The sequence below is a fragment of the Protopterus annectens genome, chromosome 17.part0 (assembly GCF_019279795.1).
Source record: "Protopterus annectens isolate FY-2018-M chromosome 17.part0, PAN1.0, whole genome shotgun sequence".
NCBI lineage: Eukaryota > Metazoa > Chordata > Ceratodontiformes > Protopteridae > Protopterus > Protopterus annectens.
In genome coordinates this window covers 829,117,499-829,136,110 of record NC_056751.1, presented here as the reverse complement: position 1 = coordinate 829,136,110, position 18,612 = coordinate 829,117,499, and the positions used below count along the sequence as shown (strand labels likewise).

General features: G+C 42.9%; 1 protein-coding gene across 4 annotated transcripts in view; it reads right to left on the bottom strand.

Annotated features, from left to right (window-relative positions):
* The window catches only part of TMEM41B (transmembrane protein 41B), a 415,812-nt gene that overhangs the window by 100,582 nt on the left and 296,618 nt on the right, over nucleotides 1-18,612 (bottom strand). For 3 of the 4 annotated variants that reach the window (XM_044059302.1, XM_044059301.1, XM_044059303.1), the window contains one exon: nucleotides 17,065-17,158. The exons of the other annotated variant lie outside the window; for it this stretch is intronic. In XM_044059302.1, coding sequence (XP_043915237.1) covers nucleotides 17,065-17,158 — 94 coding nt within the window. The remainder of the gene's footprint in view (nucleotides 1-17,064; nucleotides 17,159-18,612) is intronic. 4 annotated transcript variants of the gene reach the window in all.

Sequence of the window (18,612 nt, the reverse complement as noted above, 5' to 3'; positions counted from 1 at the left end):
AGATAACACTTCCTCCCCTAGCACATACCCCAAAGATTGTGCTATCACCTGAGACAGACTCCTTAGTATTAAGGGGCTAAACTAATCAGACATCTCTTCAGAGGAGGAATACATGAGAAACGGGTAAATGAGTACATTAAGGGATGACTGTCACTAACCAGCACAGCTGAAAAAGGCCAATCATTGCAAGGCATAAAAACTAAAATAAATAAATAGATCTTTTTTTCTCTCCTGCTTAACTCTATGGAGTGCTGTGCATTCCTGGCGGTGGAGTAAATAGGGTTTTTTTAGCTGCGCAACCTGGTTTGCCAGTAGTCTTGAGGACTTGCCCTGCCTGCTGAAAAAACAACTTTGTCCAGATCTTACTGCGGGTTCCCCACACTAAGGATCTGAACCTATCCTTCCCTCTGAGACAGTCCCCCCAAGGGAACTAATTAATAAGTGAAACTGCCCAACCTGGTTTCCCAGTAGTCTTGAGGACTTTCCCTGCCTGCTGAAAAAACAACTTTGTCCACATCTTACTGGGGGTTCCCCACACTAAGGATCTGAACCTATCCTTCCCTCTGAGACAGTCCCCCCAAGGGAACTAATTAATAAGTGAAAGTATGTACTTTATACCACTGTCTATAGACATACAGTGTGTTACATCCTAGGTTGTAAATTTACTCCCACCAGCCAGGACAATCAGCGACATTCTACCTGTTCCTATACCCCTCTCCTTCCTAGACTACAGGTCACTGACTCCTATCCTATCCAACCTGAATAGTAAACTTACTGCCCTGCATTCGTTCTTTCACTAGACATTACCACTTCTATTTAGCCTTTTGTCTACTAGAGGCCAACAGTTTCCACTAGACCTCCATTCTGGTTCTAAGTTTAACTTACAGGCTCTCAGATTCCCATATCCTGTAAGAGCCTACAATCCCACTATCTCCCTTTCTTCCTAAATTCCTCACTGCCTATCCTCTCAGTTTATTCTAAATACTATCAAGGCTTTGTGTCATCTCACCTCCTCACCTATTTTTACCTTGGCTTACTGCTCCTCTGATTGTTCTCCCTGGGTGAACTCCTCTGTGGCTCTAACCTACTACTACAGAGCACTGTCTTCTTTTTCACCACCTATGTTCTCTACCTCCTAGTTGGTTCGAATACTTTGCTCCTACCCTTTTCTTTATTTCCCCAGCATATCAGCTCTCGATCACATTCAGGACTGAACCATGTCCTATTTATCATAAGACCCACCCCCTCCATTTGCTGCCTAGTGTATTGCTCTAGCCAAATCTGGTCTTTACCTGTCGCTATACATCCACTTCTCACCCCCCCCACTATGACATCACTTAACTTTTAAATATACCTTCTCACTTAGGACGCCATCTTTTCTCTCCTGCTAAACTCTAGAGTGCTGTGCATTCCTGGCGGTGGAGTAAATAGGGTTTTTTTTAGGTAAGCTTACTTTATTTCTTGTTTTACCTGTGTCACACCATTCTTATAAAGTCCTAGAGGAATAGCTAAATTCGTACAAGAAATGTTGAAAACGACTGGTATGGGAAGCTTTAGTAGCAGTTCTTATCCCAAGCTGTTTTCAGCGTAATTACATAAGCGTTTCTGCACATGGACTGCATGTGCGAATGCAGCTACTGCTAGGATACTGAATGACACAGCTAGTTTGCTTAGAGGATCTTTTTATCGTTTATTTTAAAATATTAGCATGTCTGCTTTGTAGCCTTTTTGAGTAGCCTTCAACTGACCTGGTAGACTTGTTTTTAGGAGCTTTGTATTAATGGAAAAAATGTTCAGCTCTTGTGGCACGCTAACACTGTCGACACTCAGCGTCCTGGCGTTGTTTCAGACCAACTACGACTGTTACTGTAGCAGTATAGAGCTAATTAGCTGTATTTTTGCTATTGAATATTTTAAGAGAGCTGCATTTTGTTGTCGCATTCTATAACTTGAAAGTACACAGAATACATAGCGTCTTCTGCTTAGGTACCTTGTATTACTTAGCCTAATTAACGTACTTCCATCCACTGGGCGAACAAAGCTGAGTACAAATGTGAAGGACTTATTTAGAGCCTTCCTTTTTGTAATTAATTGAAAAAACAAAGGAGGGATTACATGATTATTTGAACCTTAAAGTTCCTGAACTATGTGTTTTCCATGTGTTAACATTGATTGAGTCAAAGAAATACTGACTGTTATGAATGTACAAGTATGCTAGACTATTCTTTAACACAGATAGAGTCATAGTAATACTGGCTGTTATGAATGTACATGTACACCAGACTATTCTTTAACATTGATAGAGTCATAGAAATACTGGCTATTATGAATGTACTAGTATGCTAGTTTATTCTTTTCCATGCTGCAATTATCACCCTATAGGCCTCTGTAACTGTGTATTTTTCTCTTTGTGTGTCTTAACACTGTCTTTCTTCTCCCTTATATTCCCAGCTGCCCAACCTGGTTTGCTAGTAGTCTTGAGAACTTGCCCTGCCTGCTAAAAAAACAACTTGGTCCACATCTTACTGGGGGTTCCCCACACTAAGGATCTGAACCTATCCTTCCCTCTGAGAGAGTCCCCCCAAGGGAACTAATTAATAAGTGAAAGTATTTACTTTATACCACTGTCTATAGACATATAGTGTGTTATATCCTAGGTTGTAAATTTACTCCCACCAGCCAGGACAATCAGCAACATTCTACTTGTTCCTATACCTTGTCTCCCCCTCTCCTTCCTTGACTACAGGTCACTGACTCCTATCCTATCCAACCTGAATAGTAAACTTACTGCCCTGCATTCGTTCTTTCACTAGACATTACCACTTCTATTTAGCCTTTTGTCTACTAGAGGCCAACAGTTTCCACTAGACCTCCATTCTGGTTCTAAGTTTAACTTACAGGCTCTCAGATTCCCATATCCTGTAAGAGCCTACAATCCCACTATCTCCCTTTCTTCCTAAATTCCTCACTGCCTATCCTCTCAGTTTATTCTAAATACTATCAAGGCTTTGTGTCATCTCTCCTCCTCACCTATTTTTACCTTAGCTTACTGCTCCTCTGATTGTTCTCCCTGGGTGAACTCCTCTGTGGCTCTAACCTGCTACTACAGAGCACTGTCTTCTTTTTCACCACCTATGTTCTCTACCTCCTAGTTGGTTCGAATACTTTGCTCCTACCCTGTTCTTTATTTCCCCAGCATATCAGCTCTCGATCACATTCAGGACTGAACCATGTCCTATTTATCACAAGACCCACCCCCTCCATTTGCTGCCTAGTGTATTGCTCTAGCCAAATCTGGTCTTTACCTGTCGCTATACATCCACTTCTCACCCCCCCCACTATGACATCACTTAACTTTTAAATATACCTTCTCAGTTAGGACGCCATCTTTTCTCTCCTGCTAAACTCTAGAGTGCTGTGCATTCCTGGCGGTGGAGTAAATAGGGGTTTTTTTTAGGTAAGCTTACTTTATTTCTTGTTTTACCTGTGTCACACCATTCTTATAAAGTCCTAGAGGAATAGCTAAATTCGTACAAGAAATGTTGAAAACGACTGGTATGGGAAGCTTTAGTAGCGGTTCTTATCCCAAGCTGTTTTCAGCGCAATTACATAAGCGTTTCTGCACATGGACTGCATGTGCGAACACAGCTACTGCTAGGATACTGAATGACACAGCTAGTTTGCTTAGAGGAACTTTTTATCGTTTATTTTAAAATATTAGCATGTCTGCTTTGTAGCCTTTTTGAGTAGCCTTCAACTGACCTGGTAGACTTGTTTTTAGGAGCTTTGTATTAACGGAAAAAACGTTCAGCTCTTGTGGCACATTAACACTGTCGACACTCAGCGTCCTGGCGTTGTTTCAGACCAACTACGACTGTTACTGTAGCAGTATAGAGCTAATTAGCTGTATTTTTGCTATTGAATATTTTAAGAGAGCTGCATTTTGTTGTCGCATTCTATAACTTGAAAGTACACAGAATACATAGCGTCTTCTGCTTAGGTACCTTGTATTACTTAGCCTAATTAACGTACTTCCATCCACTGGGCGAACAAAGCTGAGTACAAACGTGAAGGACTTATTTAGAGCCTTCCTTTTTGTAATTAATTGAAAAAACAAAGGGGGGATTATATGATTATTTGAACCTTAAAGTTCCTGAACTATGTTTTCCATGTGTTAACATTGATTGAGTCAAAGAAATACTGACTGTTATGAATGTAGAAGTATGCTAGACTATTCTTTAACATTGATAGAGTCATAGAAATACTGGCTATTATGAATGTACTAGTATACTAGTTTATTCTTTTCCATGCTGCAATTATCACCCTACGCCTCTGTAACTGTGTATTTTTCTCTGTGTGTGTCTTAACACTGTCTTTCTTCTCCCTTATATTCCCAGCTGCCCAACCTGGTTTGCTAGTAGTCTTGAGAACTTGCCCTGCCTGCTAAAAAAACAACTTTGTCCACATCTTACTGGGGGTTCCCCACACTAAGGATCTGAACCTATCCTTCCCTCTGAGACAGTCCCCCCCAAGGGAACTAATTAATAAGTGAAAGTATGTACTTTATACCACTGTCTATAGACATATAGTGTGTTATATCCTAGGTTGTAAATTTACTCCCACCAGCCAGGACAATCAGCAACATTCTACTTGTTCCTATAACTTATATCACCCTCTCCTTCCTAGACTACAGGTCACTGACTCCAATCCTATCCAACCTGAATAGTAAACTTACTGCCCTGCATTCGTTCTTTCACTAGACATTACCACTTCTATTTAGCCTTTTGTCTACTAGAGGCCAACAGTTTCCACTAGACCTCCATTCTGGTTCTAAGTTTAACTTACAGGCTCTCAGATTCCCATATCCTATAAGAGCCTACAATCCCACTCTATCTCCCTTTCTTCCTAAATTCCTCACTGCCTATCCTCTCAGTTTATTCTAAATACTATCAAGGCTTTGTCTCACCTATTTTTACCTTAGCTTACTGCTCCTCTGATTGTTCTCCCTAGGTGAACTCCTCTGTGGCTCTTCCCGCTCCATTCGCCCTGCGGGCTCACTCCGCTCCCCTACCCTGCCCCCAATTCCCACCCACCCCCGGCACGCCTACACTTATACCTAACAAACTCCACCTACCTAACCTAATATCCAATCACAGTCCTCGTCCAATTACCCCGCTCCCAATTCTCTAATCAAGAACACTCCACCTCTCTTTCCCCTCCCACTACATTTTTCCAATACCCCTATACGCTTATTCTTCCATTGTTCTTGGCTTCAATATCCAACTCTCTCCATTCACTTCTAAACCTTTCCCTCCTCAACTAGCATACCACTTTATTCTCATCTTCACTATACATTACCCTACCCTATCCTAACATGCCCTTCCAACTCCCCTTAACTATCCCACTCCCCAGCTCCATTCTCATCTTACTAATACCTCTGTATCTTGCTACTTCATACTCCCATAAAGCTCCTCTATTCCTTCCTCCTACTCAAACTATCCCTAACCCCCAACTACAACCTCTCCAACTCTCTCACTTTCACTCGATATCCTCCTCCCTTATTCCACCCAACCTATTGCATCTTTTTCATCCCAAACTATTCTCTACCTCAGCTAAAACTCACTCTCTGAATCTTCTGCTAAACCCTAACAAATACCTACTATACAAACCTTATAGACCAAAACTCATCACCTGAAATGTCCTAGCCTTATCAGGAGACATTCATCCTAACCCTGGCCCTCGCCTTAGCACAAACTACTCCATCCTTCCACCCTCTTCCTCACCTACAACAAATAACACTCCCCACTTACTCTCCTCCTCCCACTTCCCCCCTTAACACTCTGAAGATCTTCACTATCAATGCCCAGAGCCTTAACAACAAATGTCACCATGTACAAGCCTAGATTAATCACAATCAACCAGACATCCTAGCCATCTCTGAAACTTGGCTAAAACCCCATATCACTGATTCTGAAATATTACCTCCTGGTTACCACATCCTCAGAAGTGACTGATTAAACAAAAAAGGCAGAGGCTCTGCTCTAATTTACTCCAATCTTGTCTCTCTAATTCCTCTTCAAATCCCTACCCCTAATTTCAAAAATTCCGAAATCACAGCTAGCCTTCTCCGATTAAATAAACATAAGAATATCTGCTTCATTTCCTTATACATCTCCCCAGGCAACACTATCTCCACCCTTGAAGATATTCTATACTGGACCTCAACTCAAATAAAATATGAAACCTATATTCTAGGCGATGTCAATATCGACTGGAATGAAATTAACACACCATCCCCCTCACTTTCCATTAACCTTCTAAACTTCACCCAAGTAATCTCTTCAACTACACGCCCTAACAAAAATCACACCCCAGGGTATATCTTAGATTGGATTTTAGTCTCCCATCCAAACAAAATCACTCTCTGTGGCACTATCCCTGACACCTTCAGTGACCATCTCCCTGCCTTCATCCATCGATCAACATCAACATCTCTACATTCAAACTCATAACCTCAGCAACTTCAACCCCTTAATTTTCTCTAACATCTTTAAACAAATTAACTGGCAACCTCTAAATACCCTCCCACTTGACAATGCTGTTGAGCATTTTAACTCTATCTTCCCAGATACTCTTAACTCCCTAGCCCCCCTAAGAAATAAGCGTATCAAAACTAATTCCGCACCATGGCTGACCAAAGAAAAGTACAGTTTTGTACCTACCATAAATGTAGATGTTCGAGTGCTAATACAGCTGCAGTAATCACAGATGGGTTTTCTGCCGTCAGGCGGTCCCTCGGTCGGCCGAATTCCAAAGTCTTGGTCTGGCGTTGGTTGTCGTCGCTTTCTCTTCTGACGTCAATGAGGCCAGAGTATATAAGACACAGCCAACGCCATGTTCTTCAGTCTTTTTTGCCCCAGATGTCAGGTGCCCCCCAAAAGAAGGCAATACATAAATTATGCTTATATGCGTATACATGAAATGCAATATAATCCAAAAACAGTGGTTGCAAGCAAATAAACCTTAGAAGGATAACCCAGTCAGGCTGTATGAAGAGGTTGTTAGGCCCCATGCCTTTACCAAGTGGGGAAGGAGGGAGGGAAACCTGTACTGCAGCTGTATTAGCACTCGAACATCTACATTTATGGTAGGTACAAAACTGTACTATGTTCATCGTGCATACAGCTGCAGTAATCACAGATGGGTAGAATCCCAAAGCTACGCACAGGGTGGTAGGTACTAGGAGGAACTGGGTTGAGCCAGAATGCCCTGCAAAACAGCAGTGGCAAAGCCTGCTCTTGTTCTGGAATATAAAGGCAGGTGGTAGTGTTTTGTGAAGGTATGTACAGAACTCCAAGTGGCTGCCTCCAGAATATCTTTGGTAGGAACTCCTCTGAGGAAGGCTGTAGAGGTAGCTGTGGCCCTGGTGGAGTGTGATCTGATACCTGTAGGAACAGATTTCCCATGATAGGAATAACAAAACCGTATGCAGTGGCCTATCCACTTTGAAATAGTCTGCTTGGAAACTGCTTTCCCTTGAGCCCCTACAGCATAGGACACAAAGAGTTGTTCTGATTTCCTGAAGGGCTTTGTTCTGTCCAAATAGTAACGTAGCTGCCTATGGATGTCTAAGGAATGTAGCAGCCTTTCCCCTTTGTTTTGAGGATTGGGGTAAAAAGTAGGAAGGTGAATGGCTTGATTTAAAGCTACCCTAGATACCACTTTAGGCATAAATGATGGGTTGGTACGAAGGGAGACCCTGTCCTGATGGAAAATGAGAAAGGGCTGCACCGCCATGAGGGCCTGTAATTCCGAAACTCTACAAGCTGAAGTGATAGCCAGAAGGAAGGCAGTTTTCCAGGACAAATATTGCAAATCTGTTGAGGCAGCTGGTTCAAAAGGAGGCAATGTTAATTTTTCTAGTATGTAATTAAGATCCCAGGCTGGTATTGGTTGTTTCCTTGGTGGTCTAATATTCTTAGCCCCTCTGAGGAACTGTCAAGAGTGGATGAGAAAATAAAGGAGGATCCGTGTTGTATTCTGCAGAAATAGCTGAGGCATGGATTTTTATGGAAGAAAATGAAAGTCCACTGTTCAGCAGCTCAGCTAGATACTGCAATACCTGAGGCAAGTTCAGTTTTCTAGGGTCCTGGCCTTTTTTCGCATTCCAAGAACAAAACCGCTTCCATTTTGCGGAGTAAGCTTTTCTAGTAGATGGTCTTCTGGCCTCCAAAATGACATCCTGCACCTCCTTGGAGAGTAGGGTCTGTTGTGGTGTTAAGGAATTTTCCATGCAGCGAGATTGAGTGTTTTCAGCTGACTGTGGAGAGTTTTGTAACTGTGCTGAGTCAGCAAAAGTGGCATGAGAGGCAGGGACCAGGGAGGAGTATGTGTTAGGCTCCTCAGCAATGGGTACCAGTGTTGCCTTGGCCAATCTGGAGCAATCAGTATCATCTTCGGTCTGTCTGCTCTTGCTTTCAAAAGTACCTTGGGCAGAAGAGGCAGAGGTGGGAATGTGTAAACTGTCCATTCTGTCCAACTGAATGAAAGGGCGTCCACTCTCCAGGCCTTTGGATGAAAGGTCCTCGAACAAAACTTTTCCAATTGATGATTCCTGTGGGAGGCAAAAAGATCTATGTCTGGCCTCCCCCACACTTGGGTTATTTCTGCAAACACCTGCGGATGTAACTTCCATTCGTGTGGATCTGTCATATTCTGCTTAATTTGTCTGCCAGTGTGTTTTCCATTCCTGGTAGGTACTGTGCTTGAAGTTCAATTTGCCATTCCAGAGCCAAGTTCCAAAGGTTCATGGCTAGTCTGCACAAGGGGTATGAATGAGTTCCTCCTTGTTTGTTTATGTATGTACCACATTACTGTGGTGTTGTCTGTTCTTATGAGTAATTGTCCTGGATGCAGGAAGTCCTTGAAAGCTGTAATTGCATTTATTACTGCTAGCATTTCTTTTTGATTGATGTGGAGGTGCTTTTCTTTTTGGGACCATTTGCCCTGGATGCACCTGTCAGTCATGTGCGCCCCCCAAGCGTAATCTGAGGCGTCTGTTGTGATAACTTGCTCTGCTTGAGGCTTGCAGAATGGGAGGCCTGTGTTTGCTTGACATGCTTGGGCCCACCATAGAAATTCCTTTTGCAAACATGGGATTATTGGTAGTATTGTTTCCAAACTGTGACTGTGTTGAGACCATAGATTTTTTAGGTACCATTGAAGTTTCCTCATATGCAGCTTTGCACATGGGATTAAAAGAATGCAAGATGCCATGAATCCCAGAGCCTGCAGGATTTTCCTTGCAGTAAGCCTGGTACTTTTTTCTAGTATTTTGAAGTACTGAGATAGTTGCCCTTGTTTTTCTGGCGTAAGATAGGCCATCTGGGTGTTCGTGTCCAAGTTGGCACCCAGGAAGGTTATTTTCTGAGATGGTGTTAGCCTTGATTTCTCTTTGTTGATTGTGTAACCCAGAGCATGCAATAGCCATGTCACATATGTCAGATGTTCCAGAAGTATGTGCTTGCTGTCCGCTTGGATCAGGCAGTCGTCTAAATAAGGGTAAATTTGTATCCCTTGAAGTCTGCAGTAGGCAATCACTGATGCCAGGCACTTTGTGAATACTCTGGGCGCAGTAGATAAGCCAAAGGGCAATGCAGAGAATTGATAGTGGATTGAACCTGCAAGAAATCTGAGGTATCTTCTTGCAGCTTTGTCTGATTGGGACATGCAGGTATGCCTCCTTGAGGTCCAATGTTACCAGCCAAAACTCCTTGCCCAGCATGGGAAGAAGTTGCTGTAATGTGAGCATCTTGAATTTTGGTACGAGTAGAAATGTGTTTAGGATGGATAAGTCCAAAATGGGTCCCCAGTCGGTTCCTTTCCTTGGTACCAGAAAAAGCCTTGAATAAAAACCTTGACCTTGTTCGTGAGAAGGTACCTCTTGAATAGCTCTCATGCTTAAGAGCTTTGAAATTTGTAGTTGTGCCTCTGCCCTTTGATTCTGTGGCAGGTTTGGCATGCCTCTCATTTTTGGAAGAGTGTGGAAATGAAATTTGTAGCCTCTGTTTATAATGTCCAGGATCCATTTGTCTGTTGTGACAATATGCCAATTGTTTGCAAATAATGCTAGCTTTCCTCCCAAAGGTGCTGCCAGCTGAGACGTGCTTGGCATGGAAATGAGGGAGTCATTGGGTTTGCTTCCTGTATTGTTGTGCACTGTCCTCGCCACCTCTTGGTGCTGGAGTTTGCCATTGTCGCCTCTATATGATCCTTGTGATTGCCCTCTGCCCCTTGTGCCTGTATCTACCTCTTTGGGGCTTGTCAGTGGCTGGAAAGGACCAGTTCTTTGAAGGCCAATTTCTGCTAAATCGTGGTGGTTGGACCTGGAAAAAGGTTTTGACAGTTTGCATGGATTTGGCTTTTTCTTCCATTTTCCGTAATATCTCCTCAGCATTAGTACCAAACAGCACATCCTTTTGTAAAGGAGCATCTAAAAGTTTAGCTTTCACATGATCAGGCAAGTTTTGTTCTCTAAGCCAAGCATGTCTGCGAATGACTGATCCCGTAGCAGCCGCTCTACTGGAAGCCTCTAGGGCATCATAACCACATTGTAAGGTGTGTTTACCCACTTGCTCTGCACTATGCATCATATCCTGTAACTCCTTTAAATCTGTTTGTTCAGGTTGAGACATTTTGTTCCTTAATTGTGTTAACAGGAACTGTTGGATATTTAAGCATATGAAACTGACAATTTAAGGCCCTCATGGCTAGGGTGGCCGAGGTATATACCTTTTTACCCCACCTTTCTAAAGATCTTCATTCCCTTTCTGCAGGAAGTGGATTCTTGGCAGTGGAGACCTTCAATCCCTTGGGGCCTTGTGAAATGGTTTCAGGGTCAGCATTATGGCTTTTGAAGAGATACTGGTGAGAGCTGGGTACTCTGTAATACCCATCAGGTTTGACTGGTGCAGGAGGCAGAGAATCCGGGTTAAGGCAAGCCTCCGAATAAACATCATCCAGTATGTCCAAAACAGGGGGTATAGCCAGAGGTCTGTGTTGAGGTAACAAAAGAAATTCCCCAAGTCTTTTCTTGGAATCTGAAAAGTCTTGGCCTTCCCAATGGAAGTGTTCCCTCAAGGTGTGCCAGGTTTCCCCAAAGGAAAAATCTTCAGGAGGGGATACAGAAGGGATGGACTGTTCTGCATCCGAATCCTCAAAAGGAGAGTAAGGGTGTTCCTCTGCATCAGAATGTTCTGATAAAATGGATCCCTGATCAGAAGAGGGGGAATCTTCCTCCACTCTGGGTCTCTTGTCTGGAGGGGGTTGAGAACCTCTGATAAGAGTAATTAAATCCTCAGCCATTTTAAGCATCTGTTTTTTAGGCATGGGACCTGGAGATGGGCCCTGTGCAACAGGCCTCGTGGGATGCCTGGCTGCTTTGGATTTAGTAAAGGCCTTAATTGAAAAAGAAGATGAGGGCCTAAATACACCATGGGTGGATGTGGACCTGTCCACATTAGTAGGCTCAACATTAGCAAATGCTTCGGTTGTAGTCTGGGAAAGGGCCGAGGTTCCAGCGGTCTCGGGTACAGAGGACACTGCCAAAGGAGTGTCGTCGGTAGTCAGGGACTGCAAAGGCGTCTCGCTGAGAACCGGACCACGTGTAGCCTGTTTTGGCGTGGTGTCGGCGGGGACCGCAGGCCTCGCGTGTCGGTCCCTTTCCTTGCGTTTTTTGGACAAAATGGTAGTCGGAGTTTCCGACGACATTTTATAATCAAAAGCTTTACCGACGCTTAATAGTGCGTTTATTGAAGGTAGCGCAAAAAGCGACAGCCCGAGACGACGTGGTCTGGGCCCAAACAAGGTATGCAGAGGGAATGGAAATCCTTATGCGGTATTTGCTTCCCACAAGAAATACAATTATTAACTTTTTCTGACATCGGTCTGAGGCAAGAAAAGTTTCCCCAACGGGGTACTTAGCTTTAATGAAGACTTCGGTTTCCAAAATTTTCGTAATTCAGGAGCTGGCCGACCGGCACTTGCGAACTGCTTCTGCTTCGGGCACCGCGCGGCAAAAAAGACTGAAGAACATGGCGTCGGCTGTGTCTTATATACTCTGGCCTCATTGACGTCAGAAGAGAAAGTGACGACAACCGACGCCGGACCAAGACTTTGGAATTCGGCCGACCGAGGGACCGCCTGACGGCAGAAAACCCATCTGTGATTACTGCAGCTGTATGCACGATGAACATCTAAAATTATGCGTCAGAGACAAATCCTGGAAGCTCTACCAGAAAAATAAACTGTCCTCTACTTTACTCCTATACACCCAACTCCACAACCAAGTAAAAAAACTTATTACCAAAGACAAAAAAACTACTATAATAAACTTCAGTCCAATAACAATAAAAACCCAAAACAATTAGGATGTATGTTCCTAAGTGTCTGCACATGCACTGAATCATGACAGTATAAGACTGCAGGCCACGCTAAATAGGTCTACATTGATGTCTACAAATCATTTTATTGAGCATCAGAAGAGGTACAAATGGGCATATAGGAAAGTAGGAAATTGAATACTAAATTATTTTTTTTGTTTTTGAAAAGGAAAAATTTGGGAGTGTTTGAAGGGAAAGACAAGGGATATAACAGTAATGGGCACACAAGCATACGACATGTCTCAGCACACACAATATCAGACAATTGGCATTCAGCCTACATTCTACCTCTTCACAAAGGAGGCAAAAACACCACTATTTCTAACTTCCGTCCCATCGCTCTACTCTCTCCAATATCTAAAATTCTAGAAAAATGTGTCCACCACCAACTTTTACTCTATCTAATTCAAAATCACCTCTAACACCCACCCAGCACGGCTTCCGCCCTGGCCACAGTACCATAACTGCCCTACTATCCTTCCTAGAAACTGTCAATCAAGCACGAGACTCTGGACTCATTGTATCCACAGTTCTGCTAGATCTTTCAAAAGCCTTTGACACCATCTCCCACACACACCCTCTTCATCTGGCTAATCTCAATCTCTCCCCAAATACTCCATCCTAGTTCTCCAGTTACCTATCTGATAGATCTCAAGCAGTCAAATGGAAGAACTCCTTCTCTTCCTTTTTGCCTATACCTACTGGCGTTCCTCAGGGATCCATCCTTGGACCCATGCTTTTCAACATCTTTATAAATAACCTTCACACCTTCATCCCTGACACCACAGTCATCCAATACGCTGATGACTCTACCTTGGTCTGCTCTGCCCCAAACTTTCCTGAACTACTGACCAAAACCCAATTAGCCTTTACCACTTTTGCACTTCTCAAGACTGAGGTGGAATCCTTCAAAGCCCCTGGGCCAGAGGATAATACAGCCCAATCCGCAGAATCCTTTACAAATGCATTTTACAAGCACCTGCAGGAATCCATGGATCGTGCTATCCCAAATAAAACCAAGACTCACTCCTCCAAAAACAGGAGACCGGTCTGGTGGACCCTGGTCATAAATAAGCTATACAACAGAAGGAGGAAGCTACTACATGACAGAGCAAAATCCCAAAAAGGAAGGCATCTCTGATCAGTATTAGCAAGAAACTTTGATCCCTCATAAAATCATCAAAGGCCAGTTTCGAAAGAAAAATTGCCCTAGACACTAAAGATAATTCACAAGGCCTTATTTAGTTATGTCAGGAACATGGGCGGAAACTCCCAGATATGCTCTGAATTACTGCATAACGGTACAAAATATACTGAACCTACAGACATAGCCAACATCCTGGCAGACAAATTCAGCGCAAACTTCTCCCCCCCTTCCCCCCCAAAGGAGCAAATGCCTATCCCAACTGAATGTAACCTCCCTGACATCACAGATGCACAGGTGAAAGCTGCCCTCTCCAAAGCAAACAACACAGCATCTATGGGACCGGACGGTGTCCCAGGCTGTGTCTTACATGAGCTCCAAGAAGAACTGAACCCTCACATTAAGTCACTATTCAAACTTAGCCTTACTACAGGATATGTACCCAAAGAATGGCGTACAGCTACAGTGGTCCCACTCCACAAAGGTGGTGCCACAACGGACCCCGGAAACTATCGCCCCATAAGCCTGACTAGTCTGGTCTGTAAAGCTATGGAGCGTATTATCATGGAACTCATAAACAAAGACATTGGGAGCCTCCAGACACTGGACCCTACCCAATTCGGCTTTGTTAAGGGCAGATCTTGCCTCTTAAACCTAGTTGATTTCTTTGAAACAGTTACCAATGCCATAGATGAGAGCAAGGTAGTCCACACAGCCTACCTGGACCTCGCAAAAGCCTTCAAAACAATACCCCACTCGGGCATCATAAATAAGCTTACCAGCTTAAATATCAACCTCTATATCACAAGATGGGTTGCAAACTGGCTCAGAGATAGAACCCACATGGTCAGAATCGCAGGTGCCATGTCCGAATCCAAACCAGTTACAAGTGGCGTCCCACAGGGCTCAGTTCTGGGACCTCTCTTGTTCGGTATATACTTCTCTGAGGTTCAGGCTAACACGGGGGGATTATGGCTGACAAAGTTCGCAGATGACTGCAAACTGGGGGCCATAATCGAATCTCCAGTTGACACATGCATCCTCCAAAAGGGTCTCACAGAGACGGATGCTTGGTGCCAGAGCCACGGCCTCAAGCTAAATAGTGCATAGTCATCCCTTTGGGAAAAACAAGGTGCCCACAAATTACCACATAGGTGGTAATCCATTAAGTACGGAAGATGTAATTAGAGAGTTGGGGACCAACGTAGATAGTAATCTCTCCTTTGATAATCACGTTGCCAAAGTGGTTAGAAAGACCTTCTATATAGCCCACCTTATCATGAAAGGGTTCGCATCTAGATCAAGAGAGGTCATTGTGCCCCTCTACTCATCACTCATCAGGCCCATAATTGAATACAATGCCCCTTTTGGGATGTACCTTACCCGACACCTGCAGCAACTGGAGAGACCCCAAAAGTACCTCACCAAGAGGATCATGGGCTACAAACAGATGTCCTATGCAGCTCAACTAAAGAAACTCCAAGCTCTACTCAGTTGCTTACCGCCTACTCAGAGGCAATCTATGCCTGACGTACAAAGCCATGTCAAACCCAGAATTAATGGACATGCTCCACCTCAAAAAATCCAAGTCCCTTAGAGCTACACGCTCCAGGGACCTAAACCTCAGCACAAAAATAAATAGGACATGCTGGAGGGACAGATTTATTTCCCAGAGGCTCCCTTCACTCTGGAATAGAATCCCAATTCATGTTAGACATAGCCCCTCGCTGACTCTCTTCAAGCGAAATTTGGATGCGTGGATGGGAAATCGCAAATTCACCCCTGGGATCTCTCCTGTGTCCCTGCTAGACAGAGGCACAGTAAACTAATCTTAAAAGGGTACCTTCTGTGACCTACTTTACAGAGGCACAGTAGGCTAATCTAATAGGGAGGCGGAAGCCAAATACACTCTGGCTAGGCTTATAAATGCCCTAGGGCAGATAGCCTAGTATCTACCTATGAATCTATGAACTACAGAGAACTGGATGCACCAAAACCACCTTTCTCTCAACTCCAATAACTCCAAAATACTAATTTTTCTCCCCTCCAAGGTTTCCTCTTTGGACAAAAACACTTTCAATATTCTAAGCCAAACTAACACTGCCATTGAAGTGGTTCCCTCTGCAAAACTCCTTGGCATCACCATTGACGAACACCTCAAATTTGATCTTCACATACAACAAAACATTAGGAAAACCCACCAAAAGCTAGGTATGCTATATAGGAACAACTGCTTTCTTTCAAACTCCACTAGGCATACCCTGGCAACCACCTACTTTCCCTTCTATATGGAGCCCCTCTTCTAACCAATTTGTCTGTTACCAACACCTCTAAGCTTGCTATAATAAGATCTCTAAATTTGCCACCAAATCCAAAACATCAACTCACCACTGCCTCAGCCTTCACTCTCTGAACTGGTTAGAGCTCCCTAACCACCTAGACTATCTACAACTAACCACCGCTCACAAACTAATATTCTCCCCTGATAAATGCCCAGCCTTAAAGGTCATCCTTCCTTCATACATCCCTAACAGATCACTGAGATCCAAACACCAAAACCTAATCTCCATTCTTAAACCCAAATGACCCGCTGGCCAGATTTTACTGTCCTTTTCTCTAGGTAAAAAATGGAACTCTCTGCCTACTTCACTTAGAACTATACCAAACACTGAATCCTTCAAAACTCAACTTTTTCTTCACCTGTCTTCCAAATGGAAATGCTCCTGCTTTCACCCTACTTAAATTCTAGGGACTCCCAACTAAGCTCCCCTTACCCCCAACTCCACTTTACTCTCATACTTGTTCTTATTTCTTAAAAGATCCAGAACCAGCAGACTTTAATCGACTCCGAGCATATAAATATTGTTTCAAAAAAAAATCTGTTGTCAAGTTGTTAAACTGTCTCATAATGTACTTTACACTCTGCATCTCTCAAATGTATGTACCCTACTCTTATTTCACTTTGTAACCTTTATTTGTTTTTTGCAACCTATATTGTATGGTATTTCACTTTGCAACCTTTATTTGCATTTTTGTAACCTATATTGTATTATACTGTTCATGGAGCTTTTCTCCCTGGGCCTCCACTGAAAATGGGCACTTCTTGGCCCAGTGGACTTCGCCGGTAACCAAACTGAAAATAAATAAATAAAAAATAAATAGTACAGTAGACTCCCTCTTATCCGATCTTCCTTGGGCCTTAGGCTGGATAAACAAATGGCTGGTTAATCAGAAAAAGAATACAAAATAGCATTTATAGATTATAAATCAGACACAATAACAGGATTTGTGTTAATATGCATTTTTCTAAAGAATATGAAGTCTAAAACTGAAATGACTGTCATTATTTAGTCTAGAGGAAGCAGAAGTGCTGTTCTTCTCTGTTGTCTTTTGCTAGGGCTATGGCACAAATCTGATGGCCGGTTGAAGAGGAGGCCGGATAAGGAGGAGTCTACTGTAATGTTTTTATATTATACTTACCAGGCACACAAGGAAGAGTGCAAGTGGAAATGGGTACAGAAACCCAGACAAAATGCTTAGGAATATGGATCCTGGTATTGCAAATGTCTGCAAGCTGACGTACAGAAATGTTAAGGCTGTAACACAAGCTTCTATATGTAGTGCAACAACATTTGTCAAAGTAACAAACTAAGAAAATAGTACAGAATGTAACTTCACATTTTCCTGTCTCTGCCTAAGTGTCTGTTTGACCACTCCTTCTCAAGATCAAATCGGATACAGGCCTGTTACACTTCCTCCTAGATTTCACCATTGTTACAAGATGGGTTTCATCATCATGGTCTAACTCACCACTCATGGGTAAATACTGCATAACCCACACTTCCACCACTGACTATTACTTAAGTAGCTGTGCTATTCAACTACAGATTCGGTAGAAAAGGAGTGGTCAGCATCCCCTTTGTGTGTTCAGTTTACTCAACAGAAAAGAACAAAATATAAAAATATATACACAACAATGACCATGGATGTTGATATAAAACTGAATAAGCAGTGTGGGTTGACATACTCCAAATTTTTCCTCCAATCACCCCAGTACTGTAAGTTGAAAGGGTTACACTTATAGATAGGCTGGGTGAAGACTTTGACAGGTATTAACACAGCTGCTAACCCTACATGGCATTGTAGCTGGGGGCAGAGAAAAATGCAGAATCATTGTGTTCAGATACAAAACAGTATCCCACAGTGCAAGCCTTCACATTCCTCACCAAAACCTGGGCAATGAGGGCATGCCGATTATTTATACACAGTGTTTTTATGGTTTCCCAGTGCAAGGTGACTGTATATATTACTGGCTCTCCTGAAATCATAACTTTGGGCATATCAGTGATGCACATGCTCTGCAACTGCTGATCTCAAAAGTTATATCAATATGAACTGTATTTTTTGCAGCCTTCATTTGGTAAATCTACAAGACAACTGTACAAAAAGATCTACACTAACAAAATAAACACAAGTATTGGCTCACTACTAGGTAGCAGCATGACAGCACACAACTACATACAAAATCAGTGCTTAAGCTAGGACTGAAAACTTCTTTTTTTATTCCTGCCTATGTATACAGCATCACTTGTGCTGCTTAATAAACTAGGCATAAGGCACTTTATATCGCATTCAACATGAAATGTCTGTTGCTGTTCTACTAAGTGTTTTTAGAAATGCTGCATACCAAAATAACAGTCTTTTGACAAGTACACAATAAACTTTGTTTCTCTGAATTTGCTTGACCGTGCAATAACGTTATAGGAATTCAATTAATTTCCTACCTCATTAAACTAAGCTACAAATTTCTCCAGTGTACATCGAAGATCCTAGCCATTTGAACTTATGAAAGGTACCACAATCTGTAAACAAAGATGCAACTCTCACATCACCAGAGTGGATGCTCTCCAAACCTTTGCTTGTGAAACTCGCACACAAGGGTGGAATAAAGACATAGCCTTGGCAGAGTCCTACATCTAGCTTGAATGTGTCTAACTTAACACCAAGGATATGCTCAGAAATGTTCAT